Below are 27,997 nucleotides of genomic sequence, written 5' to 3'. Positions count from 1 at the left end.
GATTTGTTCGCTTGTGCGCATGCGCAGAAAACTTCATTCCGTTAGCTGTCAAAGCAGAACGTTCCTACTTTGTTTTCCATGGAGCTAACTTAGGGAAGAGGGGGAACTACGGAAACTTGTCCAGAGTTTTGAGGAGAGGAAACACTACAAATTTTTTAAAGTTTGAGTGAAGAAACATGTCTTTAGCGAACTTTATAGGGAATATTCTTTCTTTGACAACGACAAGGACCGACGTTACTTTCTTTACTCTGAAGTGCTAACGGCTGGTCCTGCCTTGGAAAAAGCAGCAGCAGCCCTGTTCGTGTGTACTATGCTTTAAGTTTTTATGTTTTCACTTCATAAAGACTTTATAACCCCGAGTAACATTAAAATATGGTAGTTTCGCTGTCGAGTGGCGTTGACTAGAAAGGGGCGGAAAACAGGAAAGTTGGGGCTGGACAGGTAGCAGCCCTCGTTGCGATGGGCAACCGTGGGATGGAGGACCTGATCCCGCTGGTCAACCGGCTCCAGGAAGCTCTGAGCACCGTGGGACAGAGCTGCAGCCTCCACCTGCCGCAGATCGCCGTGGTGGGCGGCCAGAGCGCGGGTAAGAGCTCCGTGCTGGAAAACTTTGTTGGCAGGTAAGATCATCGTCACTCAACTGTTAACAGAAAGAAAAAAAAAAAAAAACCTTTTGTGCGTGAATCACTCCACGTGGAGTTTCACTATCTGCAGGGGCGCATCCAGAATGAAGGGGGAATCTCGGAGTGACTAAAACAAAAAGCCAAAACAGAACTTCAAGTTTATGTATTTGTATGTTCTGTTGGAAATTAAAAACCTTTACATTTTAAACAACCTAATAATTTGTATACTGTGTTTATTAGTAACAACACACCAAAAATCAGCTGATTTGGTGTGTTGTTTTGATATGTTAGGACATTTTTAAATTCCTGCAAAAAGTTGTCAATTATGCTAAATTACTGTTCCTATTACATGAATATCTATATTCACAGAAGAATGTTATTCCTCTCCCTAAAAGCCATGCATTAAAATATTAGGAGCGGAGGTACTAACATCATAAGGTGTCCATTCCCGACCACCTCTTGGTTGTCCCACTGCATAAGTTTGAAAATGTGGAAAAGTGCACAGGTGGGGTTAGTTTTTCAGCCTAAGTTATTCATCACATCCTTATGTTTGGGATTTATTTATGCTTATCTAATAATATGCTGTAAGAAATTTGACATGTATTATAGTTAGTTAACTGATGTTTCTATTGACGTAAAGCCATACAGAGAAGAAACTCTGGCACTTTATTAATTATGAATTACCATTTCTTGGTAGAACTTGGAGGAAGACTGAAAAGACAAAGGATAAATGCTATGCCTTACACAATCTAGTATTGCTGGTTCTAACCTGAATTGTACGCCTGCCTCACACACTTTTGCACCAAAAAAAACCCCACATTTATATGTCCATTATCTATACCAGTTGCATTTGCAAGGTGCCGGGACACAGTGGAAGAAAACTGCAGTATCTGGTAAAAACTCAAATGCATGTGGAGAACATTAAGTCTCTATAGAGAAAGGGCACAGGCGAAGATTCAAAATTAGAACCTCCTTGCTGCAAAGCGTACGTCCTAACAACTGCTCCACCAACACATTTTATTATGTATCATGTCAGAAACATTAAAAAAAAAAAATCTGAATTCCCCTTTTCCAAATATATTGCTTTCAATATAAGCCTTCTCAATAATATAAAGTGGCAAACAATGCCATAAGAAGCTTTCAAATTCTCTTTGGTATTTCCAAAAATTTTGACATCTTACTCGTCTAAATATGCAAGATGCTGAATTAGAGATGGTAAAATGTCTGTGCTATCTAAACAGCGCTTCAATTTCCAAATCATATACCAGCTTCAGTAACATATGCCAACAGCAATATTTCCTCCACTGTGCACAGCATAGGTGGTGCCTGCTTCCTATTGACTGGACATGCAAGTAGGAAATGGAAAGCTATTTCTGGACTTAACTGCGTTAAAGCCATACCACCAATATTAAAAAGCACCACTGCTACATTTTATTAAATACTTCTGAACGGCAATAATTTAATGCTCTTAATTTACAGCGTAAACAGAAGTGTAGGGAGTGATGAGGAATAGAAAAGGTCTAATGAATATGATCTAAGCTTCTGCCTAATTTGTCACTATTTAGTTTAGATTTTTCTGCTTTCTGTTTTAAAAGTGTCTCACTCTGAATATTTTCTTTTTATTTAGAGAAGTTCATGACTTGTGGGAAGGATGGACATTTATTAGCTGGTGTTTGAGTCGTCACCCTTTTGTGGGTCAGTTTATCAGCAATTTGTCCTTCAAAAATCTGTATGTTTGTTGTTATTGATCACTCTCAGAACTACTTCTGGATCTTTATTAATTTTTTGTCTTCTATTCCTTTAATCCTCTATCAAAAAAAAAAAATCAAATCTATTGATACTGCAAGTCTTATATGCATAAATTTGTAAAGTACTGTGGGGTGATTTATATGGTCTAAAGTAAAGCAATAAGAGCCTCTCAGCGACCAAGTGAAACGGATATTTCAGGCATCTCCCAGTGTTTGTGTGTTCTACATCATGGAGTCCGACAGAGCGTCCTGGACATGTTTGCCAGTGTGAAGTGGTGGATGCCAGGCGTGGCGTTGTGACGGCACTCAGAGCAGCAGTTTATCTCGCACGCAGGCTTTGTTGAAGGCGGTAATGAGGACTGAGGTCAACGTGACTCCTGGAGCACAATCGTAGTCAGCTTACAAGTTATTCATATGAGTAAAAACAGCCCGAACAAAGCCTTATTTTGTCCCATCTTCCCTAGACGGATGAAAGATTTCATGGTTTTAAAAATACTACTTCTCTCTTGGTGAATAGCGTGGTTGTTTGAATAGGTTACAAAGCAAACTGAAGCAGCAGTTGTGATGAACACACCAGTTCCCATCTGTGTCCATGTTGATATTTTAGCCCTGTTTTGCAGGCCTTTGTTTCAGGATTGTGTTATGACAATCCTTTCTGTAGTGGACCTCAGAAGCTGTCTGACCGGCAACAGGATGTAGTAAAACAAACTTCCTGAATAGGATTTTAATAGGAAAGGGGAGGGTTATTTTGCACCCTCTGCGTCACTTTCATCAAGTAATAATCTGTACGTTTGGTGAAAACCATTTTTGTGGTCTTTGTCATCAAGTTTGTCCTGCCAGTGCTATGTAAATTGTATGACGCTTCGTATTAGGAAATCATGATATCATCATAGCAGTTATTGTCATAGCTTGGTTTGTTCCAAATAAAAAACATGTTTCTGAAACTGCTGCTTGCCTGTTGTCTGTCTGTGTGTGTGCGCGTGTGTGTATGTGTGGGTGTGTCTGCATTTTTTTATTTTTTCAAAATCGGTCTTCCTTGCCTAACAGAGACTTCCTTCCACGGGGTTCAGGAATTGTCACACGGAGACCGCTGATCCTTCAGCTCCTAAACTCAAGCGCAGGTAAACATCACAGATGCAGTTCATGTGTCACTCCCTAGTACGTCCTCCCTGTTACCACTAGATGGCAGTACATGTTATACCTTAAAAGGCTGGAGTTGTGTTAAACACTCCTTTGCTTTTTCTCGTTTAATAAAATGCTTCCAAATAGAAGTAGAATTGCTTTAGCACTGTGTTGGTGATGACGAGAGTCAAGCAGACATCTACTGATGGCGTCGCGCTTGTTTCACTGATGTTTCTTTTGCTTACCGTGTCCTTCAAGAATACGGGGAATTCTTCCACTGCAAGGGAAGGAAGTTCACAGATTTCGGTGATATCCGCAGGGAAATTGAGTCGGAGACACGCAGACTCACAGGATCAAATAAAGGCATCTCTCCTGTCCCCATCACCCTCAAGATTTACTCACCTCATGGTAACGCAGTTTGTTTTTCCTGTGTTACTCACTACCTGTCCACTAGATACCATATATCTGGTATAGCTGGTATAGCTGTGACCTGTGTGTGTTTATTTCTGTGCTTAAAGTGTTGAACCTGACTCTCGTGGACTTGCCCGGCATCACCAAAGTACCTGTGGGAGACCAGCCAGCAGACATAGAGTACCAGATACGAGACATAATCATGCAGTACATCTGTAAGGAAAACTGTCTTATTCTGGCTGTCACGCCCGCTAACACTGACCTGGCTAACTCAGATGCACTTAAGCTGGCCAAAGACGTCGACCCGCAAGGTAACTTGCATCTATCTGGGGGATGACTGGCAGATTTTTGACTGATTAAGTTCTTGTTTTCGATTGAAAACTCTCGATTGTGTTTACATATCCCCAGCAAATGGAGTACCAGAAATGATGTTGACCAATGAAAGTGTTAAAGATTCCCCTACTGACAAACACTGGTTAACCAAGCTCAGCTGATTAGTAGCCAGTATAGATGAAAAGCACACTGGACAGTGAAATAACTTGAAACTGACAAAAAGGAATTTGTTGAAACAGAATCATAAAAAAAAAATAATGAGACAGGCCTGGACATTATGGAATCTTGAGCAAAACACTTAAAGTCAATACGATTGATAGCAAAAAACTAGGACTGAGGCAGTAAGCCATTTAAAGCTTTATTGCAGAGGCTGCCTTTGTAGAATAGCTTTGCTGCTGATTTATTCTTACAGATGGAACAGGAAAGCTAGTTCCAGAGATATATGTGCAATAGGGAATCTTAGTGGAAAAATACAACAATAATTGTGCATTATGAATCATTATATTATGTTTCTAATATTATGTTAAGTGTGTGTAACTGTTTTTGTGATAAATGTATTTTTTTGATGCTGTAGACCCTGGGAAGAGTAGCCATTGTTACAGCAATGGCTAATGGGGATTCACATAAACAAACAAACAAACCATGACACTGTGTGAAAACAAATTAGCATATCTTAGAAGAATATGCTCCTGATTAATAAAAAATATATATATTTTGGCCAAAGTTTAAGAATGTATTTGAAAGCTGATATAACATTGATATTATATATTGTAAAAAATAAATAAATAAATAAATAAATATAGTTTTTTGTTTTACCTCGCCTTAGGTCAGCGGACAATTGGTGTAATCACAAAGCTGGATCTGATGGATAAAGGAACTGATGCTAAGGAAATACTAGAAAACCGGTTGCTCCCCTTACGCAGAGGTTTGTTGACAAAAAGAAATTATCTTTTATTTTTGAATAATTTGTCACACTTCCAGTCTTAGCCACTTTTTTTTATTATTATAACTGAAATAGTGTGTAGATCATGCCTACACGCATACATTTGTACTTTGTAACAATCTACGTTGCTGTTGAGTGGTTAGGGGTGAGAAATGTGGACAATGTAGACTGCAGGCGTTTTGAGTGTGTGAGGGAGAGAGTGTGTCTATGTGCAGAATGAGTAAAGCATCTCCAGTTGCTGGGATCCTTCATGCTTCTCCTGCAGTGGAAATCCATTAGCCATGGGAGCCCACTGGTATAAGTGCTCATGTAGCAGCACTGAGCTGAGCATTACATTTGAAGTCTCCTGCTATTACATCTATCACTTTTTCTAAGTCAGGGATTTGGCCCACTTCATACAACATGCCCCTCTGTAATACATACACACAAATTTCTCACTGTTGTCATAATGGGGAGAAAAAAATGGCTGTAAGGGAAAAGTTCCGAGCTGAATTTGTCTCACATGAGAAGACTTTCTATCTTGCAAAAGTGTCCACACCATTCAAACCTTTCCACATTATGTCATGTTACAACTGCAAACTTTAGCATGTTGTAAATTTTATATGATTATCATACACGAAATAGTACATTATTGTAAAGAAAATGATGCAAGGTTACAATTTTTGCTGGTGTTTTACAAATGAAAATCTAAAAAGTGTGGCATGCTTTTGAATTCAGTCTCCCTGAGGCAATACATTTGCAGATCCACCTTCTGCAATAGAAAGCTGTATCTCTTTCTGGGGTGTGTCTGTATCATTTGGTTGGAAGCTGAAATTGTTGCTCACAGCTCAAGCTTAGTCAGGCTGGATGAAGAACAACTGATTTTTTCACACATATTGCCACAGACGATCATTTGGATTTGAAGTCTAGATTTTGACTGGGCCATTTTGTCTGTTGAAAAGACTTTGACCCAAACTGTTATATTGCTGACAGGGTTTTTGCAGTTATGCCACACTCCATTTTTAGATAAATTAAACAGTTCTCTGTGAGTTATTGAAGCTTGGAGTATTGTTTTTATTACTTAACAAACCTCTGGGGGGGTTCACTGAATAGCTACTTATACTAACATTAAACTACTCACAGGTGTAGTTTGCACTGCAATTGATTTAGATGTATGTATAAGTCAAAGTGGCTATACCCACAAAATATTTGCTCCACATTTTTAAAAATAATTTCTTATTTACACAAAACATATCATTTTCCTTTTAATTACTGACATTTACAATTACTGACAACCAGGTTAAATCATGAAAGTTTGTGAATGTAACGTCTACAGGGGTGAAAAAGTTCAAGTGACGTGAAGAACTACATTGTTGGTGTAGCCTACAGTGACCAGATGCTCATTGCTTGTGCTTTACCTCTCCCTCCTCCAGGTTACATAGGGATTGTGAACCGCAGCCAGAAGGACATTGATGGGAACAAGGACATCATGACAGCCCTGGAATCAGAGAGAGATTTCTTTATGTCCCATCCAGCCTACAAACACATTGCTGAACGCATGGGGACCCCATATTTACAAAGGATACTCAACCAGGTTAACGTCAATTCCCGCATGCCTACTTGGGATCAGAAACGCGTTGCACTTGAGCATTGACAGTACTTGTTTGCAGCAACTGACAAACCACATCCGGGAAGCGCTGCCGGCCTTTCGCAGCCACCTACAGAGCCAGCTTCTGGCCTTGAATAGAAAGGCTGAAGAATACAAGAAGTTCAGTCCAGACGACGCTTCACGCAGGACCAAGACGCTGCTACAGTCAGTCGCTCTTTGTGTTTATTCTTACGTGCGCCTTCTAATTGATGCGTATGTGGATGTCCAGTGTGTTTTTCTGTCTTTAGGTTGGTTCAGCGTTTGGCTGTTGACTTTGAGAAGCTAATCGAAGGGTCCGGTGACAAAGTGGACACAGTGACACTCTCTGGAGGCGCTAGGATCAACCAAATCTTCCACGAACGCTTCCCCAATGAGCTGGTCAAGGTATGTGTGTTTGAGTTGCGCTTGGCAAGCGGCTATACAACTGTTCTCTGATAAGTTATGACCCTCAGTAGCTGTAATGTTGAATTCTAATGGTGTGATGTCCTCACCAAGATTGAGTCTGACGAGAGGAAGCTCCGCCAGGAGATCAACTATGCCATCCGAAACATACATGGAGTCAGGTGCAGTACAGAGTTCAGCCCCCTTTCCTCATTTGTAGTCTTCAGTTCCAAAATATAATTCTATGTTTTTTTTTTCTCCCCTCACAGGACAGGCTTGTTTACACCTGACATGGCATTTGAAGCCATAGTAAAGAAACAGATAACAAGTCTTAAAGGGCCGTGCATTAAATTCATTGACATGGTCAGTCAGGAACTGATTACGACTGTTTACCAGTGTATTAGCAAGGTATGTAAACACTGTACTTTGCAAATGTGTTCAGACCCATTAAACTCTCTCTTTTTATAAAAATGAAAGGGAAAAAAATCTGAAAAGTGTGGTGTGCATTTGTGTTTAGCCCCCTTAACTCTGATACCTTTAAATAAAATCCAGCCCAACCCAATTGGCTTAGAAGATCACCTAAGTAATAAATGAAATCCATCCTTGTGCAGTTCAATCACAGTTTTCTGTAAAGAACTTAAGAGAACAAACACATCATGAAGACAACAGAACGCAGCAGACAGGTTAACATTAAGGTTCTGGGAACATTTAATATAGTGTTAAATTAAAAATAAATAAATAAAAAAGAAGAGACTCGCTCTTAAATCCATCATCAAAAAGGTAGAGAATATGGAACAACTGGAAACCTAAGAACAAATGGCTGCCCTCCGAAAACTGACAATGCAGACAAACAGAGGGAAATTGTCAGAAGGCCCATCATTACTTTTTTGCAGCTGCAGAGATTCATAGCTAAGAGGGGAAGAATCTGTTAACAGGACAGTTATTAGTCCTGTAATTCACAAATCTGAACGTTACGGAAGAGTGGCAAGAAGAAAGTCAGAAGACTTATCACTTAAAGTTTTCCGCAAGCCATACAGGGGACACATCAACCTGTGAAAGAAGGTAGTCTGGCCACATTAGACCAAAATAAAGTCTTCTGGACTGTTTGTGTGGAGGAAAACTAAAACTAACCTGGAACACACTGTTGCTGCAGTAAAATACAATGGAGGTTGCATTATGTTGCGGGGATACCATGTTTTCAGTTGGGATCATCTGTTTTCCTCCGATAAAAGATGATCGGAGGATGAATGGAGCTGAAAGACTTGAGACAAATGTTCTACTTTCCAGCAGTACAACATAAATCTACAGCCAGAGATACCTGAAATATTTCAAATCAAATATCAAATCCTTGCCCTCTTGTTTTAGACAAAAAATTGTTAAACAAACTTTTTTTTCAAACATGTCTCATTTTCCTTCCACTTGTCCTACTCTGGTTCAGATTGTCACATAAAATCCAGAGAAACTACATCGGGGTTTGTGTGTCATATCGCTAAAAAATAATGCGGCGGCGTTAAAGGGGTTATGAATGCGTTTGAAAGGCACTCTGCATGTCTGGTGTGCGTTCGTCGTACATTTAAAGCCGCCGTCGTATGTGATTTCCGTTCTGTTTCTTCCACACAGCTCAGCGCCTTTCCCCAACTGCGAGAAGAGACGGAGAGGATTATTATCACTGAAATCCGAGAGCAGGAAAATAAATGCAGAGACCAGGTTGTTCACACACACACTTACACAGTGCAAAGGAAAATATTTTAGGTAATTTAGCTGAAATAACAACGTGCATAACGGCCCATTTCTCTGATTAATGTCTCCTCTGTTTAGGTCTTGTTGCTTATTGACATCCAGCTTGCCTACATAAACACCAAACACGAGGACTTTATTGGCTTCACTAAGTGAGTTGCTGAATTTGTATTATTGGGAAATAGAAGTTGAAACAAGGAGTGAGAATATCTGCTATGTATCCCTCTCAGCTCCCAGCAAGTGAACAGCCAAAGCAATATGAACTTGTCAGTACAGATTGCAAGGAACCAGGTGAGTTTTAAGCAGATTTGTTCATTTCTTGTTGCTTGCCGTTTTTCACAGAAATTAAGACGGATCAAACATGCTTTTTAAAGAGATTTTCCACTGAACTACCTTGTAATATTCTATTATTTTACAGTGAATTTGGATTTGTTTAATCTTTCTATGTTTTGCCACATCTAAAGCTTTATTATTATGTCGTGCGTTATTGATGGGAGTTGTTCTGTTCTGGTAGCTTCAACTTGTTTTGTATGAACTGCAGTCTTAGGTCCTGCAATGAAACCATAATTGTTTTTGAATTTTCCCAGAAATGAAGACTTTTTTTTTTTTGTCCCAGTCTGCTATGATTTATTCGTAACACATTTATGCAAAAGCAGGAATAATGGAAAACACATTTCCCGTGCCTTGCATCGGGAACCTTGACGTATGAAGCTGACAGTATTTGTTCAACAGCAGCAGATTGTAACTACGGCCTGGGGAAAATAAAAAAAAGAACGTCGTGCTCTCTTGCACAATCTATCACAGAGCTTTTACAGTAGTTAGCTTAGAAAGGATCAGCATCTACGAAAAATCCTCAAAAACGCTGTAGATAAAAAAAGCCGAGTTAATGGTGGTACTTTATCTTCTGCTTTTCTACAGGGTGTGGTGTTTCGCTCGAATCGAATAGTAGGAGACAAATCTTTTTTTAGCTGTTTTTTTTTTTTTTTTTTTTTTTCTTTTTCACTGCCGCTGCTTCTTTTGAAGATTTGTATGCCAGATTCAGGCTCCAGGGCTTCGGGGTCAGCATGCTGCTTCTGTTGAACCTTCTTCACATTTTTCTCAGTCGCAATGCCTACACTGCCCTACCGTAACGATATGCATGTGCTTGTTCTTTTCTTATTTTTAAAATATCTACAGATGTTATGCAAGGTTTTTCCTATTTGCAGGATGTATATGCCACATCATGGCATTATGTCCTGTTTCCTCTGGTTTTACTCGTGGCACATCTTTCCTCTACAGTGCATTGTCTGTCACCCATGCTGAACTCTTTCTTCCTGTTTTTTTTTTCTCAGATCAGCTGGTACTCCTGTCTTTGCTTACTACAAAGTCTTTATCTGTTTAATAAACCTTTGATTACTAAAACCTAACTGGTGGTAAAATATTCTGGGTACCAGGCAATATCAGAAAACATATGTGATGCATTTTACAACTTACTAATTTGCAAAATCTTCTTTTTTCCTCTTAGGTTTAATAAACTGGTTTACTGTTTTTTTTTCTACCAGCAAGGTCTATTCTTTGTGTTACTGTGGGGAGAATAATCATTGAAGCTATCTGGTGTTTTTTTCAAGTTAATTTATTTCTGAAAGGGCCAGTTGACATGAAATTAAACAGATCCAGTTGTCGGGACAACCCAACGATACACACATACAAAGAAATCAAAAATAATTGAATAAATTAATAATAATGGGACGCAAACTCCAGAATTATGCACTCAAGTGTTAAGTTCTTTCCACTGGATTTTTTTGGTGATTGACTTGGCCACTGAGCAGCTTCATTTTCTTTAGCTGAAACCATTTAAAACTATACTCGGCTCTGTGGTCGGACTCATTATCTAGCTGAAACAAATCCACCACTGTTGTTTTATCTTCACATTCTTATCGCGAACATTTAAGTAACATTAAATCTTTCTTTAATTATATGAAAGCCTGCCATGCTAGAACTACATGCAGAAAAACAGCGATATTATAATATTCCCACCTCCAAACTTTACTGTTGTTACAGGGTTTTTGGGGCGATGTGCAGTTATGTTCCTGCTCCATTTATGATCCATAACAGATATATCCAGAAGGTATTAAATTAACTTCTCTAAATATTTTGTAGCAAGCTACAACATAATTTTTCTTCCGCAGTGGAGTCTTGTGCAGTGAGTTTATGTAGAAATCATTATAGTTAAATACAAAGCTTATAGTTTTTATGGAAAAACTGTAACTGCTGAGTCCAGGTTTTTATGAAGCTCTCTGCCATAGGCAGCTCTCTTTACAGCTGTTCTAACTATTCTTTTTGACTGTCTGAAATCTCACAAGGAGAATCCAGTTGCTGCTGGTTAATGTTTTTTTTTTCACTTCTAGATTATGATCCAACATTTAGAAATTTAGAATTATGCCTACAACCTGTATCATTTGTATTTTTTCCAAAAACAATGTTGTGATATTCTGTACTGTTAGCTATTATTATATGTTTCTTGTGAGATACTTTGATAATAAGAAGCATGTTTTTGGCACCCATTTAGATCTGAATCAACTTATGTTAGTTTGAATTTATATGATGCAGTAATTTTTTTTGAAATATTTTATTTGCTTTCAATAAGTCTTTGCATCTCATTTTCTTTTGGTTCTTTTGTCATTTATTCCCACTTCATTACAAATATTTTCTGAAATGTTTTTGGTGTTTTTTTTTATTTATTGATTGATTGCCTGGGTTGTCACCAACATTTGGTGTGAGTCTCAGCGTGCCCACTAGAAATATATTTACTGAGGGAAAAAAACACGGAGATGGTCAATTATTATTTTCCCCGCCGTATTTCCTTTGCTTAGCGTCTCACTGCTTCCAACAAGCCAAACCTGTCAACATTTCCGCGGTGTTGTCATTGTACTTTCTCAGCTTCTTGTTCTTGGCTGATTTTCAGGTCATACAAAAGGGCTGGCTCACCATCAGTAACATTGGCATAATGAAAGGTGGAGCCAAGGAGTTTTGGTTCATCCTCTCTACAGAGAGCCTATCCTGGTACAAAGATGGAGAGGTGAGGCCCCAGATGTTCACATTTTTTTATTTTTTATTTTTTTGCATGTTCATTAAACAAGAAACCCGTTTACAGGTTTTAGAATTAACTCACAATAGTCAAACCAAAACGCAGCAGTCCAGTCAGTTCACCCAAAGTTTATTAGCACACATCACAGCTCGGAGCAGTATGCTGAAGTGGTTAAGCACAGGGAATTAGACAGAGTGACGAGCTATTACTTTTGTGATCACAGCTTGAAGAGGTGGTCAAGCCGTTCTGATGTCAGTGGGGCTGCCATCTGTCTGCCTGTCTGTGCCTGCTGTACAGGAGCAGAAGGTCTGCACAGCAAGTGTAGACAGGCAGACACACCACAACAGTCTCATCCGGTCACTGCTGATGACGCTGGAAGAAGGGACGGCCTGAGTATTGGGATGTCGATCAGAAAAGATGGGGAAAAAAAGCATAGCAGCAAAGATTCCAATTAACACCCTAAAACTTAGGAAAAAATAATAGTAATGCTAATGAAATTTGACTTCATTCCTAATCGAATTTCAAATAACGTGGTTTGTTGAGCATTCACGTAGCATGCTTTTGCATATGCCATGGCTGAATAGTTTGAAGACCATGTTAAATAGCTAATTAAGGTCTCTGTCTCTTCAGAAAAGTTATGACTGCATAACTTGCAGAACTTCAAGATGCTCTTGAAGTTTTTTTTTTCTCTGTCCATCTAACTCTTTGCTCTCCTCTCCTGCCACCTGGACCTGCAATTGACCCCCACCATTTCACCCATTCATTCCTCCGACACCCCCAGCTTCCCCGTCTTCCTCCCAGTTTCCCCCTCGTTCGTCCCCCCTTTACTCCTCCTTTTCTTCCTCTTCTGGGAGTTTAGGCATTTGGAGCGGCTCACTTTGACACAGCTGGAGCTGCCCCAAGCCAAACTAAGATACACACACGCACACGCACACACACACACACACACACACACACACACACACACACTAAGACTGAGTGGCCTGAGTTGTATACACAGCATACAGAGCACATGTTGGCTCTGATGTAAACAAAGTGGCATGCAAATAGCAGAGAAAAATATACACTCACTCAGACATACACACGGTCACTTTTCAGATAAACAGTGGATTGCTTGAACGCAGCGTTCCAGATGCAGCCCCAGGCGTACACATTGTACACACACTGTGTGTGTTAGAGAGGCCTCTGCTGGTATGACCTTACGAAGCATTTACTTACTCATAGGACATCTGCTAGGAATGATATAAATACAAGCGCCCTTTGGTCACATCAAAACAACAATGACTTGCTGCTTGCAAAACTCAGATTCGCTACCATCTGCGTCTAAGTTGCATCAATGGGTTTTGGCACTGCCGGACAAGTTCTTGGTCAACGCTCGCATCCCCTCCCCGTTTTGAGGTTTATCAGCTGTTTGTGTTTGGAAGGCCTGATTACATTCTCAGTCACGCGTGTTATCACAGTAGATCAGATCCGCGGCCTTTGTGTGAACAATCCGCGCGCAGACACGCACGTACAGAGAGTTGCACAAATCAAAACTTCTGCTTCTTCTCTCGCTCGGTTCCCGCCCTCGTAACTCCCCCGCCCACGCACTACCTCCACAGACATTTCTCTTTTCTTTGACTGCTGCCTTCTTTTATTTTCTCTTTTCTTGGGCCTTCGTTGCCTTTTACTCCTTCTTTACTCTGCCTCTCTCAGTCTGGCTCACCCCCTCCCCAAGTCTCCGTCCCTCCCCCCCACCTCTGTGGTTGGCAGTCTCTCTGGGACTGTGCACATTCCTGGCTGGAAAATCTGAAGCTTTGTCCAAACACCAGCATCCAAGATCTGCCCAGAGAAATCCCACATGGCTGCTCCTATGCTGCAGACCTCCCCTTTGTGACCCTCCCCAGCCCCTCCATCTCAATCCCACCTTTTCTCCTCCCTTACTTCTCCGCAGCAAATACTCCATCTCCCATCTCTCCCACCATCTTCATGTCAGCTAATTACAAGTATCCACACTTTAAAAAAAAAAACTGCAGCTGTGCGTTGCATCTGCTTTCTGTGCATTTGTACCCTGCCTTGACCTCATACCGAGGGCCTAGAATAATAGTTCAGAGTTTAAACTGAGCAGCACACTGAGCAGACACACATTCCTGCACCCATTTCACTGCCAGGGCTCCACCAGGCATCCTGAAGAAAAACAGACGGCTCATGCCTATATACACTCAATCTAGATGCTACTCCTCTGTGTGTGTGTGAGAGAGGCCTGCTCCATATCACAAATCCTTTAGTTTCAAGGAAAAGGAGTGGACGGCTTCAAACGCCACAGCTCGGATGCACAGTACTTCGCAAACCGCCCCGATACCACAGAAGACGAATTCCACACATGTATGCACCAACATACGGTACATTACTGCAAATAAAAGCTATGATTAAGAGCTGTTGTGTTGCATTTCAGATCCACATGCAGAAACTCAAACAAAAAGCTAAAAAAAAACCCGAAAAGGTTGCTGTACAGTCTTGATGCAAGAGGTTTACATTTAATACTAAGGGATTATCACAATGGTAGTCACCTTAAGTCATGCAATTCTTTTCCTTTAGCTTTTACTCTCTGACTTAGACATTCCTTCTCTTTTACAGACGATAACTGAAAAATCTACAAAATCGATATCGCTTGTCTTGACATTGAACTGATTTCTATGTAACAAAAATTAGAACTGAACAGACTGTTGAAAGCATTTGCACATCTTGCACAACACGACAATGCTAGACCATACAGTTGCCCGAGCAAAGACTACGTGCTAGTTGTCATGTCCTTGCAAGCAGATGCTGCTGATGTCTTGGCCGTTGATGCTCTTCCATGCACAGTCTAACCAATGTGCAGACTACTGTACACCAGAAAGATCCTGAACAGGTAGTCTGAACACTGGGATGACGGAGCAGGACCCCTTTTCTTGTTTTCTCTTCCCTCTCTCCGGCCTCGCCCCTTCCATCAGTGGTCGTCGGCTAGCTCTCCCGCCAGAAGCCAGAGGACAAGTTGGCGAAAAGTTTCCTCTATAATTCAGCTGCTTTTCCCGCTCTCCGGTCTGGATGCCAGGTCGAGGGAGTAAGAGGTCTTCATGTGCATCGGACATCCACTCCAGTGGGTGTCTGTCCTGCACGGACGTTAGCGTATGTCGGGCCGGCTGTCCGCAGGACTGTGTCCCAGCTTAGTATCCAGTCTTGACGTGGCACATTCGCTCATTCAGCCAGAGATCTGCCTGTTCACTCTGGGAAGGCATAAGGAAATAAGGGGAGTGAGAGACGGAGAGAGAGTTAGGGAGGAACTTAGCAGCCATATATGGGTTGATGGAACCCATGGGGAATCAACTTTGCAGTGGTCTGGATTTTTTCGCCATTTCTTCTTCACTGCCTCCTCTGCTTTCCATGTTCCTCAAAGTTTCCTTGTCTACTTTTGTAAAATTCACTTCCCTCTATCCCTCTTGTCATCCCCTATCCGTCCTCCTCCTCTCTTTTTACATCTATACTTTCTACTTCTACCCCATCAGAGCACCCTATACTCACTCCATTCCCCTCCCCTCTTTCTAAAGCGATCCCAGATGTTGCTGTACTAGCGCCAATCGCGTTCTGTCATTTTTTTTTTTCAATGTCTGTTACAGGAAGTGGGCCTCTTTTGAAAAAAAAAGGAAAGGGGAGAAAAGGAAGAGAGTCATAGGGTTCAGGGGAGCACTGAGAGAGGGAAGACCTAAATGTAGTGTCAAATCTCCAGTACGCATGTTTGCACTTCTTAACTCACAGAGCATCCAGGACAGTTAGCAGATCCTCTGCATCCTCAGCTTTCTATGGATGTCGTTATTTATTTTACAACATCCATGGCTGTTCCTATGACTAGTCTTTCTGGAAGGCCTCTTCTCCAAGGTTAGTCAGAGGGGCTGGGGAAGAATGAGGGGGAAGGGCTGCGTTTCAGGAGAAATGTTGTGTTAGAGCTTTAGTCCTGAGTAATGACTTTCACATGTGGGCCCGGCATCTTTCTTGCTTTTTTTTTGTACTCCCCTCTTTTCCTCCCTCCCCTCTTCACTTCGACATCATACCCTGCCTCCATACCGTCTGGTTCTCCTCACACCGGCTTCTCAACTCCTTCAGCTGTTTTCTGCCATTCAAGAGTCTCAGTGTAGAAACTTATAGACATCTCTTTGGCTCTTTTCTGCGGTGTATCTGTTGTCTTTTTTGTCTGTGAGTGAGTAACTGGGCAGCAGAAGAATTATCTCATAAACAGTGCCTTGAAATGTGTGCTTATCTCTTTTTATCATGTTAAAACAATGAAGTTTAATTTAGTTTATTGAGATATTATGGGATAGTTCATCGCAAAGTAGTGTGGAGGGAAAATGATACATGGATATCAAACGGTTTTACTAATAGAAATCTGAAAAGGCGTGGCACCCGTTTTCTTTCAGTTTCCCAAAAAGTCAATACTTGGTAAAACCACATGAAATTATAGCTTCAGGGTTTTTTGCTGTATGTCTCAGCCAGTTTTGAACATCTCAGTGCTTTTTTATTTTTTTTTGGTCCTTTGCTGCATCTGCGTCTGTGAATGTCAGTTTTCAAGTTTACCACAGATTCTCAATTATACGTGGGCCCAGACTCTGACTGTACAGTTCTGCTACACGATTATGCTTTGATCTGATTTAGCACTGATTGTACAGAGCATCCAGAAAGCTTTTTGACGCCGCTTCACTTTTTCCACATTTTGCTATGTTACAACCTTATTCCAAATAATTAATCTCTTTCCTCAAAATTCCACACACAAATATTTAATTATGGCAATGTGAAAAAATTTGCCAAAACAGTTCTCGATGTGTTTTGCAAATTCGTTAATAGCAGAAAATGAAGACATGACATTTGCGAAGGGAATAACACCTCATAAAGCTAAGCTGTTTCCACTGATCATCCTTGAGATATTTTCACAACCTTAAATGGTAAATTTAGTTGATTGGACTTGGTTTGGAAAAGGCACACACCTGTCTATGTAAGGTCCAACAGTTGACGGTGCAGGTCAGAGGTCAAACATCAAGTATGAAATCAAAGAAATTGTCTGTAGACCTCAGAGACAGTATTGTCTTGAAGCCCAAATCTGGGGAGGGATACAGAAAAAAAAATCCTGCTGCTTTGAAGGTTCCAATGAGCTCAGTGGCCATCATTGGTTAATAAAAAAATCTTGGAACCTCCAGGACTCTTCCTAGAGCTGGTCAGCCATCTGAACTGCACAATCTGGGGAGGAGGGCCTTAGTGAGGGAGGTGACCAAGAACCTGACGGTCACTCTGTCAGAGCTCCAGTGTTCCTCTATGGAGAGAGAAGAACCTCCCAGAAGGATAGCCACCTGCAGCAATCCACCAGTCAGGCCTGTATGGTAGAGAGTTCAGACAAAAGACACTTCTTAATAAAGGACACATGGCAGCAACTCTGGAGTTTGCCAAAAGGCACCTGAAGGACTCAGATCATGAGACGCAAGATTCTCTGGTCTGATGAGACAAAGATTGAACTCTGGTCTGAATGCTAGGCACAACATGTTTGAAAAAAAAAAAAAACCAACCACGACTCATCCCCAGGTCAATACCATCCCCACAGTGAAGCATGGTGGTGGCAGGATTATGCTACGGTAATGTTTTGTAGCCGCAGGAACTGTCAGACTAGTCTTGACCTCATTTCTCAGCAGGACAATGACCCAAAACTCATGGCCGAGATCTCAAAGGAATAATTTTCAGAACTCACCTGGAGAGCCAAACCAGAATCCATACTTGAATCCGATTGAACATCTTTGGAGAGATCAGGAAGTAAAATGTCTGCACAGACATCTCCATCCAACCTGATGGAGTGTGTGAAGTAGTGCAAAGGAAAAAACTACCTACAGATAGGTGAGCTAAGCTTGCGGGATCAATTTCAAAAAGACTTCAAGCTGTAAATGCTTCCAAAATGTAGAAAAATCTCCTGCCTAAATTTAAAACCTTTTCCAACCTCAAATAGTTTACCTTTTAGAATAGTCATTTATGTAGAAACTAATAGATATCCTCTTGATAGATCCTCCCGCCTCCAAAGATATCTGCCTGTTTTTTATTTTTGTTTTGTTTTTTGTTTTGTTTTTGTCAATTAGTGCTCCGGCCTGTCAGGTTAGGCAGATAGTAACGTCTTTACAGGTTTGCAGTTGTGCCTCTCTTTTTTGGAGAATGGCTTGAACAATCCTCAGTTCATTTTTACAACAAGCTTTGAATTTTTCTTTACAATCTAGCCCTACATTAAATGAACTTTAATTCTGACTTCCCTGGCGTGGTCCTCGGTCTTCATGATGTTCACTATTGTTCTTTCACAATCTTCTGAGGCCTTCATTGAACATTATTTCGGCGTATCAGAGTAAAAGGCGCTCGCTATAAATGCATGCTCAACCTTTCATATTTGTATTTGTAAAATAACTTTGGAAATCTAAACCTAAAGTGTCATTTTTCTGATTTACAGTTTAATACAACTTGGTGTTGGTCCATTCCATAAAAACCCGAATAAAATCTGTTAAAGTTTGTGGTTCTAACATTACCCAATGTGAAATAGCTCTGCGAAAGTACTGTATAATTGAGGGGCTCTATTAATACAGTAGTCAACAAGTCCTCCTCCCCTCTCCTTGCCCTCCCGTCTCCTGGCCCTTCTCTCTTTAAGGCAGAGAGTGGGATGTATTTACTACCAGACAATTTTTTATCTTTAGCCCCCAAATGAACCTGCCTCAGTCTCTGTTGTCTCTTGCTATCAACACTAATGTTGCCTTTTTTGTGATGTCATATTTTACTCTGCGTGCCTCTGTCAAATTTTATCTTTCCACACTCTTTTCCAGGAGAAGGAGAAGAAGTACATGCTTCCTCTGGACAACTTAAAGCTCAGAGATGTGGAAAAGAGCTTCATGTCCAGCAAATTTGTTTTTGCTATCTTCAACACGGAGTTAAGGTTTGTGTGCGTGCACTTGTGCGTGTGTGTGTGTGCATGTGTGTGTCTGTGTTTGTTTGGTGAGTCAGCGTCTGAGTCAGAAATGGGAGTGCTGCTCATGTCACCTGTGTGTTCGAGTTGTCGGTGATATTTTATGAGGGTGGACAGCGTCAGGCAAGGAAAAGGAGGAGATGTTAGATTGGTAATTTGCCCTTGCACTAACCCTCTTTCATTCAGCTTCGCCACTTTAACTAAAAGCATTTGCATTTGGGTACTAGAGTACGTCCCAGGCTGTTAAGGGGAAGATTTTATGAGTGTGAAAAAGGGAGAAAAAAGTGAAAGCAGTTGAGAAATGAGAACAGTGTTTAGGAGCTGGAGCTGACCCAAAGCCTGGCTTGATTGTACAAAAGCATATGGGCTTTGTCTATAATTCCGTTCAGCCCTGTGATTCGGACGCAGAAAAACCCCCCAAAGTTTGAAGGTGGCCGCAGGCGTTTGAGCGTTTGTGTACGCGTCCTCGCAAAGAATGCGTCTGTGGACCGCAGCATACCGACGGCAGGCTCATTAAGCAGCTAATCAAAGCCAGAGAGCTTGGATCAGAGATGAGGCTGCTCATGTTTGGAAAGAATTGCTCGACTCACCACAAAAAGGAGAGCGGGGTGTGGGGGGGGGAGAAGAATTGGAAGAGCAGAGAGAAGAAAGAAGGCAGGAGAGAGTATCAGAGCCATCAGCCAGGAATGTGTCAGAGTCTGTCCTGTGGCGCCCCCCTCCCCCCCTCGCCCCAACCCCCTTCACACACACGCGCGCGCACGAACACTCCCCACCTCTTTCTGAGACCTCATGCTCTCTGTTTCTCTTTCTGTGTTTGTGTGTGTGGAGGGGGGCAGACATAGCAGTTGCTTTGTCCCTACATGACAGTAATCAAAAACCTCAGGAAACTTTAAATCTGAGGCGGTTGTGGCTCTGCAAAAATTCCCAAAGCGAGTGAGTGAAAAAGAAAAAAAAAAAATCCAAAAAAATAAAAACCTCATGAGCAGAGCAGAGGCTAGTAAAGATAACAAGAGTGAAATCATGATGTACGTGATAAATCAGACTAGAGAACATTTATAGTATGTGTACGGATGTTAGTGTCTTTCTTGTAGCATAGTAGCGGTCCAGTATTGTCATGGTTGGCCTAACTCCCTCTCCGTTAGGCCACCACACCCTGACATATTAGCCTCACCCATCATAGACCAGTTATAAGCCCACAAACTGAAAGACCATTTCCTGATCTTTCTATAAAACTCTCTCTTTTTGGGGGTTTATTTTTTTGGTACAGCCTTCCCAGTTTCTTGTCTTTATTCCTGCTGTTTTTTTACACAAAGGTTTCGCATTTTTGAGGTTCATTGCTGCATGTTCCGAATGTGAGAGAGGAACAACAAAACAACTGGGCGATTAAAGAAAAATGTTTAACAGATGGGCCACGGCCCCGCTCCGCGGCCTGAAGTTGTGTCTTACTTCGCCGTGCTGGCTCCACAGCCGCTGCACAGAGACGGTAACGCCGACTGAAGTGGGTGGGATGTTTAAGACCAATGGCTAAGGGAAAGATGAGCTTTAAAAGTGGGAAGGTGCATGATGGAAATAACAGCAAAAGGTTTTCAAGCAAATTTATGGGGGCTGAAATTCAGAAATCGTCTTTCTGTTTAAGTGCAGGACTGTCCTTGAATGTTTGCACGAGGGGCCGTTGCCGGTATCAAGGTGTTGCAAGGATTTAATACATTTAAGAAACACAAAATCTTTTACACGATACCGTTCCCACGGTTTAAAGTCCTTGTAATAAGACGCCACAGAAAGAATGAGTGAGTGAGTGAGTGAGTGAGTGCGGTTTTTCCCCAACTTACAGGAAAGCAGTGCCGATCAGCTGGCAGAAAGAAGACTCCCACGTTTTGCCCTCACTTACAAGAAAAAAAATCATTCATGGTGTGTAAACTAAAAGAGCCCCACCTATCACTCCTATTATGGAGAGTGCTTCTTTTATTTAACGCTCTAGTATTTGGAGTTTTCTTGCTTAGACTTGACTTTATTCATTTTTTAAAACATATTAACAACATGCAAAATGACCTGTTTTTTTTTTTTTGTTTGTTTTTTTTAACACTAAAGTCGTAGCTCTTGTATATCTTCTCAACCCTAAAACTAAGCCCTTCTTTTCTGTGGTTAACATTTATTTTTTCAAGAGTCTGGTCTTTAAGGGAACATCGAGTAAATGCACTCCAAAGTAAAAAGCAATACCGAAACTTTAAGTTATTTCCAAGTGTTTGGTAGGCATCGTAATTTTTATCTCGTTAGGATACGTGTGCTATGTCTGTAAAGCAGTTGACTGCAGGCTACATACCCAAGAGATAGCCCAATCCTGTAACCAGCTACTTTCAGTTCGTCATACTCACACTACCATGCAGAGAGTAAAACAGTTAGAATTTTCTGCATAACAAGCACTTTAAAAATCACATTCAGTTTTGGGGGATGCTTCTTCAATATTTTTCCAATAGTTTATTCATCAAAATCAGATTATTATATAATAGTGTTATCATAACTGTAACAGTCAAATCATGCTATTTTAGCAGCAGTAGGAATAATTAGTGCTTCCTGACGCAACCGGTTTGCACAGATTGTGTAAAATGTTTTTTTCTCTGTCTTCTTCTGCATCAGCTTCTCTTTACACTTGATTTGACTGTAGCCCGTGCTTCATGTAAATCTGCTGAATGCAGCCCAACCACAGAAATATTTTCTGCTTTTTTTTTAAATTATTTTTATTTTTTACAAGAAGCCTGTTCTCCCGCTGCGGTTCCCATATTAAAGCTGACCCAGCTTCGGTTTACACAGAACAATCATGCTGCGGTAATCATTACAGCAACAGTCATTCAAAGGGAACACGGGGGAGGCCAGCCCGACCTTCACGAGTCTTCACGCCGTAAATTGGATTGGTCGTAAACATCGTTCAGTATTTTGTTCGACTGATATGTTTCTGATGACTCGATAATAGTTTTTCCTTACCCATTGAGACCGATGGCTGAAATCTCAAAAACTTATTAGCATAGGGAGCAATATTTACAACACACTTAGGACATAGATGTTCTGGTGACATTTACTGTGTCTGACACGGGAAGCAGCGACGGTCGTGATAATTTTAATACAAATACACCTCAATCTGTTGGTATGTGTCTTCCAGTGCCGGTTGTTGTCACAGTAAAACTACATTTTTGTATTTACCTCCCTGATCAATTAGAGCCACATTTTCAGCTACAAGTGTTTAGGGGAACGTCTCTTACAACGTTGCAGATCTAGAAGTGACCCATTCTTCCTTGAACATAGCGCAATCTCAGTCAGAGTGGATAGGGAGCATTTGGAAGCACTAATTTTCGAACCTTTTCAAAGATTCTCGATTGGATTTAAGCCCATGTTTTGACTGGGCCATTTTAACACATCGATATGCTTTGATCGAAGTGATTCAGTTGAATCACTTCAACTGAAGTGATTCAAATGAAGCTTTGGCTGAATGTTTAGGTTGTCCTGCTGGAAGATGAACCTCTGCCTCAGCTTCAAGTCTTACGAAGTCTGTTTCTGTCTGCCTCTCTCTCTATCTCTCTCTCTCTTTCTCTCTCTCTCTCTTTCTGCAAAACTCAAAGTGGGACTTCTCGTACGTTTCTTTTGACGTCAGCTTTCACAGAAGCAGATTTATGGAGTGCACCACTAATTCAATTCAGTTCAAATTGATTTAATTGAGGACAGCACATTAAACAGTGTTACATGTGAAAAGCAGAGCAACCGTTGTTTGGTGCGTAGGTTTTAATAGGTGTCGTGAACCTTTTAACTGCTTCACTGATTAATGTTCTTCTTGGCCAACTTATTGTTATTGGTGGATGTTTGTGTCTTGCTAGGTTTGCACTTGAAGCATTTTCCATTTTCAAATGATAAACTGAACAATTTTCTGTGAGTTGTTTCATAAACTAACCCTACTAACTGCTGTGTGTTTTGGTCTTTATGACGCTGTTCTCTGATGTTCTCTGACAAACGTCTGAGGCCTCCACAGAACAGCTGGATTTAAACAGATATTACATTGCACACAGATGGACTCTATTTACTGATCAGGTGACTTTAAGGCCAAACGTAGTCCTGGAATTTATTTAGGGGCATGACACTAAGGGAGGCTGAAAAGAAATTCACACTTTTCTGATTTTTGTTTGTAAAAAAAAAAAAAAAGTTAAACCTTTAGATTTTTTTTCTCCTTCTACTCCACAAATGGGCATTGCATTTTGTTGGCTTATCACATGAAATCCCATAAAATGAAATATACCTCAGCGTGTGGTTGTAACATGTAAACAAAAAATGAAAGGTATAAATGATTTTCTACCAGCCAGTGTTTACAATTTTTAGAGATTTTGAAATATCTGTCTGTTTGTGTGTGTGTGTGTGTGTGGGGGGATTTTTTTTCTCCACTTCTAACATTATTATAATGAATTGCAGAAACGTGTACAAGGACTACAAATGCTTGGAGTTGGCCTGTAACTCTCAGGAGGAGCTGGACAGCTGGAAGGCATCTCTGCTGCGGGCCGGAGTCTACCCCGAGAGAGACGCCGTCAGTACTTTAACCCCCGATTTAGCCTAAATAAATCAAAGCCTGACCTTTGACGCACCACCTGCATGCACCGCACCTTTGTGTCCCATGCACCCCATTGCCTTTGCTAACCTTAAACCCGAGGAACAACCCTGCAGCCCTCTCTCTCCATGCTCCCCCTTTACTCCCCCCCACTTTGCCAAAGTGAAAAAGTGAGCCCTCCACCCCTTCCATCCCGCTCTGTCGTTGGCTCTTTAGCCTGCATTCTTGGTCAGTGATGTCACTGCAACATGTGTGTGTGTGTGTGTGTGTGTGTGTGTTTGTGTGTGTGTGCGAGAGAGAGAGACAGAGAGAGAGAGAGAGAGAGAGAGCGTGTGTGTTCTAGTCTGTTTCTAATCAGCAGCTCTCCAACCCTTACCAGTTCAACTTTTTTTTCTTTTCTCTTCTCCCCCTCCTCTCTCCCTCCATCTTTTTTGTTCCCCCCATTCTTGTCTCTTGTTCTTTTTCTGTCAACTGTGTTTCTTCTCGACTCCCTACATGACACAACGTTGCACTGCGTACACATTTATGAGTAACTTTATCCCCGCACTACCTCACGCTGTGCTATGTGTTGTCAGTATGTCAGGTATACTGAATGGTTTCCTGTGTCACACAGGCAGAGGAGCAGGAAAACGGAGCTCAGACCTTCACAGACCCTCAGCTGGAGAGGCAGGTGGAGACCATCCGCAACCTGGTTGACTCCTACATGAGCATCATCTATAAGACCGTGAGGGATCTGATGCCAAAGACCATTATGCACCTCATGATCAATAGTGTAAGTTCTTTAGGCCGCACTGTTGAATCGTTTGTCATTCGTGCTTTCCACCATATGAAATTTTAAAATTCGGAGCCAGATTTGCTTTGCCTCCTCGGTTAAGGCTCGTCACATCAGTGTCCGGTCCCTTTGTGCAGGTGAAGGAGTTCATTAGCTCCGAGCTCCTGGCTCAGCTCTACGCTCTGGGGGAATGCTCGGCTCTGATGGATGAGTCACCGGAGCAGAAGCAACACCGCGAGGAAGTGCTCCGTAAACACTCTGCCCTGAAGGAGGCGCTCACCGTCATCGGAGAGATCTCCACCTCTACCTTCACCACCCCGCTACCTCCACCCGTAGACTCTTCCTGGATACAGCACCAAAGGTACAAATTTGATGCGTTTAGAGGCTCTTGCAGCTGCTGAAATGTCGGTTTTTATAATGTAAAAAAAAAAAAAATTAAACTTTGATAACCTATTGTAGATTTCTTCCACATATGGGACATAAATCCAAAAGACAAAGCACCTTCTTCGAGAAAGAAAAAGGAAAAGTTGCAATAATCTTGCATATAAGTGAACACTTTATTAAAGCAGCTTTTGATTTCTGAATGCAGTTAGAGTGAAACAGGTGAGCAGGAAATAAATGTAAGCGTTCTAAGTAGAAATTTCATTCCATTTACGTCTTTGCATCCTTTAGCTAAAGTGAATCTTAAAGGAATCTCATTGTGCAATGGTATCAGTCAGGACAAGGGTAAAACAAAACTGACTGCATCACATGTAGACCATGGCACTGAGAAGACAACCACTAATAAATGAGAGACAACAACACAGACAAAAACAAAACAAAACAAAAAAACGACATTTCAGAAAATGAGAGAAACTCACCAGAGAGGCTGAGAAGACAAAGAAAAGGCCTGCAGAAACTTCTTAACAAGTACTGGTTGTGTTGTACATGTGACACCAATCTCCTGCACTTCGTGTTTCTGGATAAGACGGCATTCTTTTCTTCCAAAGTGACCAAAACAAAGCTGAACTTTTACGCCACAGTTCTAAAAAGTAAATTTGGCAAAAAAAAAAAACAAAAAGGGATGTATGCTTGGTCTCACAACGAGACCAAACATACATCCAAATAAACAAAAGAATGACTTCGTTTGATGAAAATGTAAAAGGTTTGAAAATGGTCTAGCCAAAGTCCAGAGCTAATTTCACTGGGAAATTTGTAGGGTTACCTAAAGAGTGCTGTGGACAAGAGATGTTCCTACAATCTGATGGACTTGGACAAAACTTCAGGTCAAGACAGAAGCATGAGTACTGATACTGACCCAAAAGGTTTTTTTAACAAAGGGTGTGCATACGTTTACAGCCAGCTTAATGCTGATTGTTTTTTTTTTTTCTTGTTTTTTTTTGCCCATCCTAAGAGACCTAATTCTATTTGGGGGGTCAGGGGGGAGTTTGAGAAAGTTTATCATCGTTTTGATTTTTACATCACAAAAGCCTGGAATGTCAGCAGGATGTCATGGATACAGGAAACAAGGGGGTGAAAGTTAAGTTATTTGAGGTTCTCTTCTCCCTCCAGCTCAACACACCCCAAAAACTCGGCGACCGCTGGCAGGCCGGTGATCCGGGGCCACGCTCCGCCTGCTCCTAGTGTAAATCCCTCTGGACCCAACTCTTCCTCAGACGGTCTCCAGCAGCTCACCGGTCAACACAACCGCATCACAACCAGTGTCCCAAGGTGACTTCGAAACAGAGAAATCCTAACCCCAAAACGCAACTCTTTGTATCACGTTGACCCGAAGGCCTCGAAAGATCTGGATATTTAGGCACGCACTCTGCGCAAGTACACAATCACCAGCTACTCTGCAGAGGCACAGGGGCAGAGACTTGATATTTGAGCTGGGTGGGGGTCTGCTGGAAAATGTGTTTCTCATATTCACCCCCCCTTCCCAACAGCCTCAGTAGACAGGACTTTTCTTCTTGCAGCTTTCTACCAGAGCCAGAAACAACAGGCTGAGTTCTTAGTCAAGTTTTCATCTTTACATCAGTCATTCATCTCCCCCCATTTTCCCCTTTTCCTCAAGCATGCATTTGTTTTATGGCCGTTCAGAGTTTCCCCTCATGCAGTAACAATTATTTTTCCGTTCCTCCATATGCCGTTTTCTGGTGCTTTTTCTTCATTTCTTCTCGCTGGTTCCTCCCCTGCTTTTGGCGTGGCTCTTCTTTTTCGCTCTGCCTCATTTCCTCTGTGCTCTCCAATGGTTCCTTAGGTGCTTTCGTGCACTCAGTCTTTCTGTTACTGCCTCTTGCAACCACACTAACCTCTCTTTAGGATTCTCTACATTCACATTGTAGTGTTTCTGGAATTATGAGCAAATAGAAATAAGTCTCGCAAAAGTATTCATAGCCTTTGAATTTTTTTGTGTTTTGTCTGCAACGAACGTTTGAAGCCTTCAGAAGGAAAATGGCTGCGCTTGCTTTTTTAAAAGTGGTTTCAGAGTAAAAGGGACTGAGTGCAAAATGGATGACAAGCTTTTCATATTTTATTTGAACAAACATTTTGAAAACGTATACCCTTTTCCGACCAATTAGGTTTATTTCATGTTGGTTTTTCGCAAGATGGAGGTTAAAATGCGAGATAATCTGGAACAGGTTCACTTCGCCATGCCCTGCATGCACAGAAACCGCTCTGACCAAAGACTGACATCACATGATTTCTCTCAAACATACTCCTCGTCGTCCAACCCTACAGTGATATATTGTGTCTGATCTTCCCTCCAGGAGGCAACCCCCAGCAATCCCAGGTGTGAAATAGGTCCGTTCCGCAGAGCTCCCTTCCAGCTCTCGTTGACCACTACCAAGAAACGCCCATGACCTGCATGATGTATAATCCGGCTGAAGCACTTTTCCTGGGCTTCTTTCCTTCTCCGCTGGGAACTGATGTCTGCAAAATTCACTCCGTCCTGAGCCTGTTTTGTATATAATGTGTCTGCCCATTAAAAGCTGGAATGTGTGCGGCTGTCTGCTGATTCTTCTCAAGTGCCTCAACTATGTATTATATAAACAATATGCTTGAAATTATTCTAATGCAGAAGAATACGAATGTATTGTTCTCACTACTGTTGTTTGTGAATAAAAATGAGTTTATTTTCCGTATGTTTTGTTGCTTGCAAAAGCCCCAGGATGGGTAAAAAAAAAAAAAAAATATTCACAATCATTGTTAGTTATTTTTGGTTTTCAAAATATGTTTACATTACTGGACATTTTCAGCCATGCATCCTTTAGCGGTGTCACCACCAGGAGAGCGTCAGAGTTCCTTTTGTGTGGGTTGAAAGTTTGTACTATTAGGAAGTCTGCCGCCTTTTTTTCGCCAACTGCTTAATCTGTGATTACACTGCAGATGGCACATCCCCTCAAGAACAGCTTCTTGTCTCAGAAATCCTTGTGGCTAACAAAAGAAAACACCCAGAATATAATTTGCCGTCCTTTTTTTCCAGCTCCATAGGCAAAACTTGCAGCGACTTGTTAATTTACTTGAAGGTGGATGGACTTTTTTAAGGTAAAGTTAATCTAATACAGAAGCACAGGCTTGTTTAGCCTACAAATTCCAGATTCTATTGAAAATCTTATTTTCAGAATTTGTTTCTTGAAAAAGAACATTTTCAAATGTTAAGCAGAATACTTGTAT

At 41.3% G+C, this 27,997-nt stretch overlaps 1 protein-coding gene and 1 pseudogene across 3 annotated transcripts; both read left to right on the top strand.

The window, feature by feature from the left end:
- Positions 1 to 27,322, top strand: dnm3a (dynamin 3a). Of its 3 annotated transcripts, XM_014992367.2 has the most exons (21): positions 2 to 620; positions 3,419 to 3,492; positions 3,752 to 3,901; positions 4,012 to 4,215; positions 5,064 to 5,162; positions 6,593 to 6,753; positions 6,830 to 6,972; positions 7,056 to 7,191; positions 7,303 to 7,370; positions 7,458 to 7,596; positions 8,809 to 8,895; positions 9,007 to 9,077; positions 9,156 to 9,216; positions 9,844 to 9,870; positions 11,870 to 11,983; positions 18,844 to 18,953; positions 23,433 to 23,544; positions 24,179 to 24,337; positions 24,475 to 24,698; positions 25,889 to 26,047; positions 27,091 to 27,322. In XM_014992367.2, the coding sequence occupies exons 1-21, from the start codon at positions 460 to 462 to the stop codon at positions 27,122 to 27,124; spliced, it is 2,493 nt and encodes an 830-aa protein (XP_014847853.2). In that variant the 5' UTR covers positions 2 to 459; the 3' UTR covers positions 27,125 to 27,322. The 3 variants fall into 3 exon arrangements, with proteins under 3 accessions (XP_014847868.2, XP_014847853.2, XP_014847859.2); XM_014992382.2 differs by lacking the exon at positions 25,889 to 26,047 and having other exon boundaries at positions 1 to 620; XM_014992373.2 differs by lacking the exon at positions 9,844 to 9,870.
- On the top strand, positions 16,964 to 18,823 carry LOC148159912 (uncharacterized; annotated as a pseudogene).
- Positions 27,323 to 27,997: the final 675 nt, after the last annotated feature.

The sequence above is a fragment of the Poecilia mexicana genome, unplaced genomic scaffold, assembly GCF_051168715.1.
Source record: "Poecilia mexicana isolate PSO_F unplaced genomic scaffold, ASM5116871v1 scaffold_4, whole genome shotgun sequence".
Taxonomy (NCBI): Eukaryota; Metazoa; Chordata; class Actinopteri; order Cyprinodontiformes; family Poeciliidae; genus Poecilia; species Poecilia mexicana.
The sequence above is the reverse complement of the archived record's forward strand: the minus strand, read 5'-3'. Positions and strand labels throughout refer to the sequence as shown.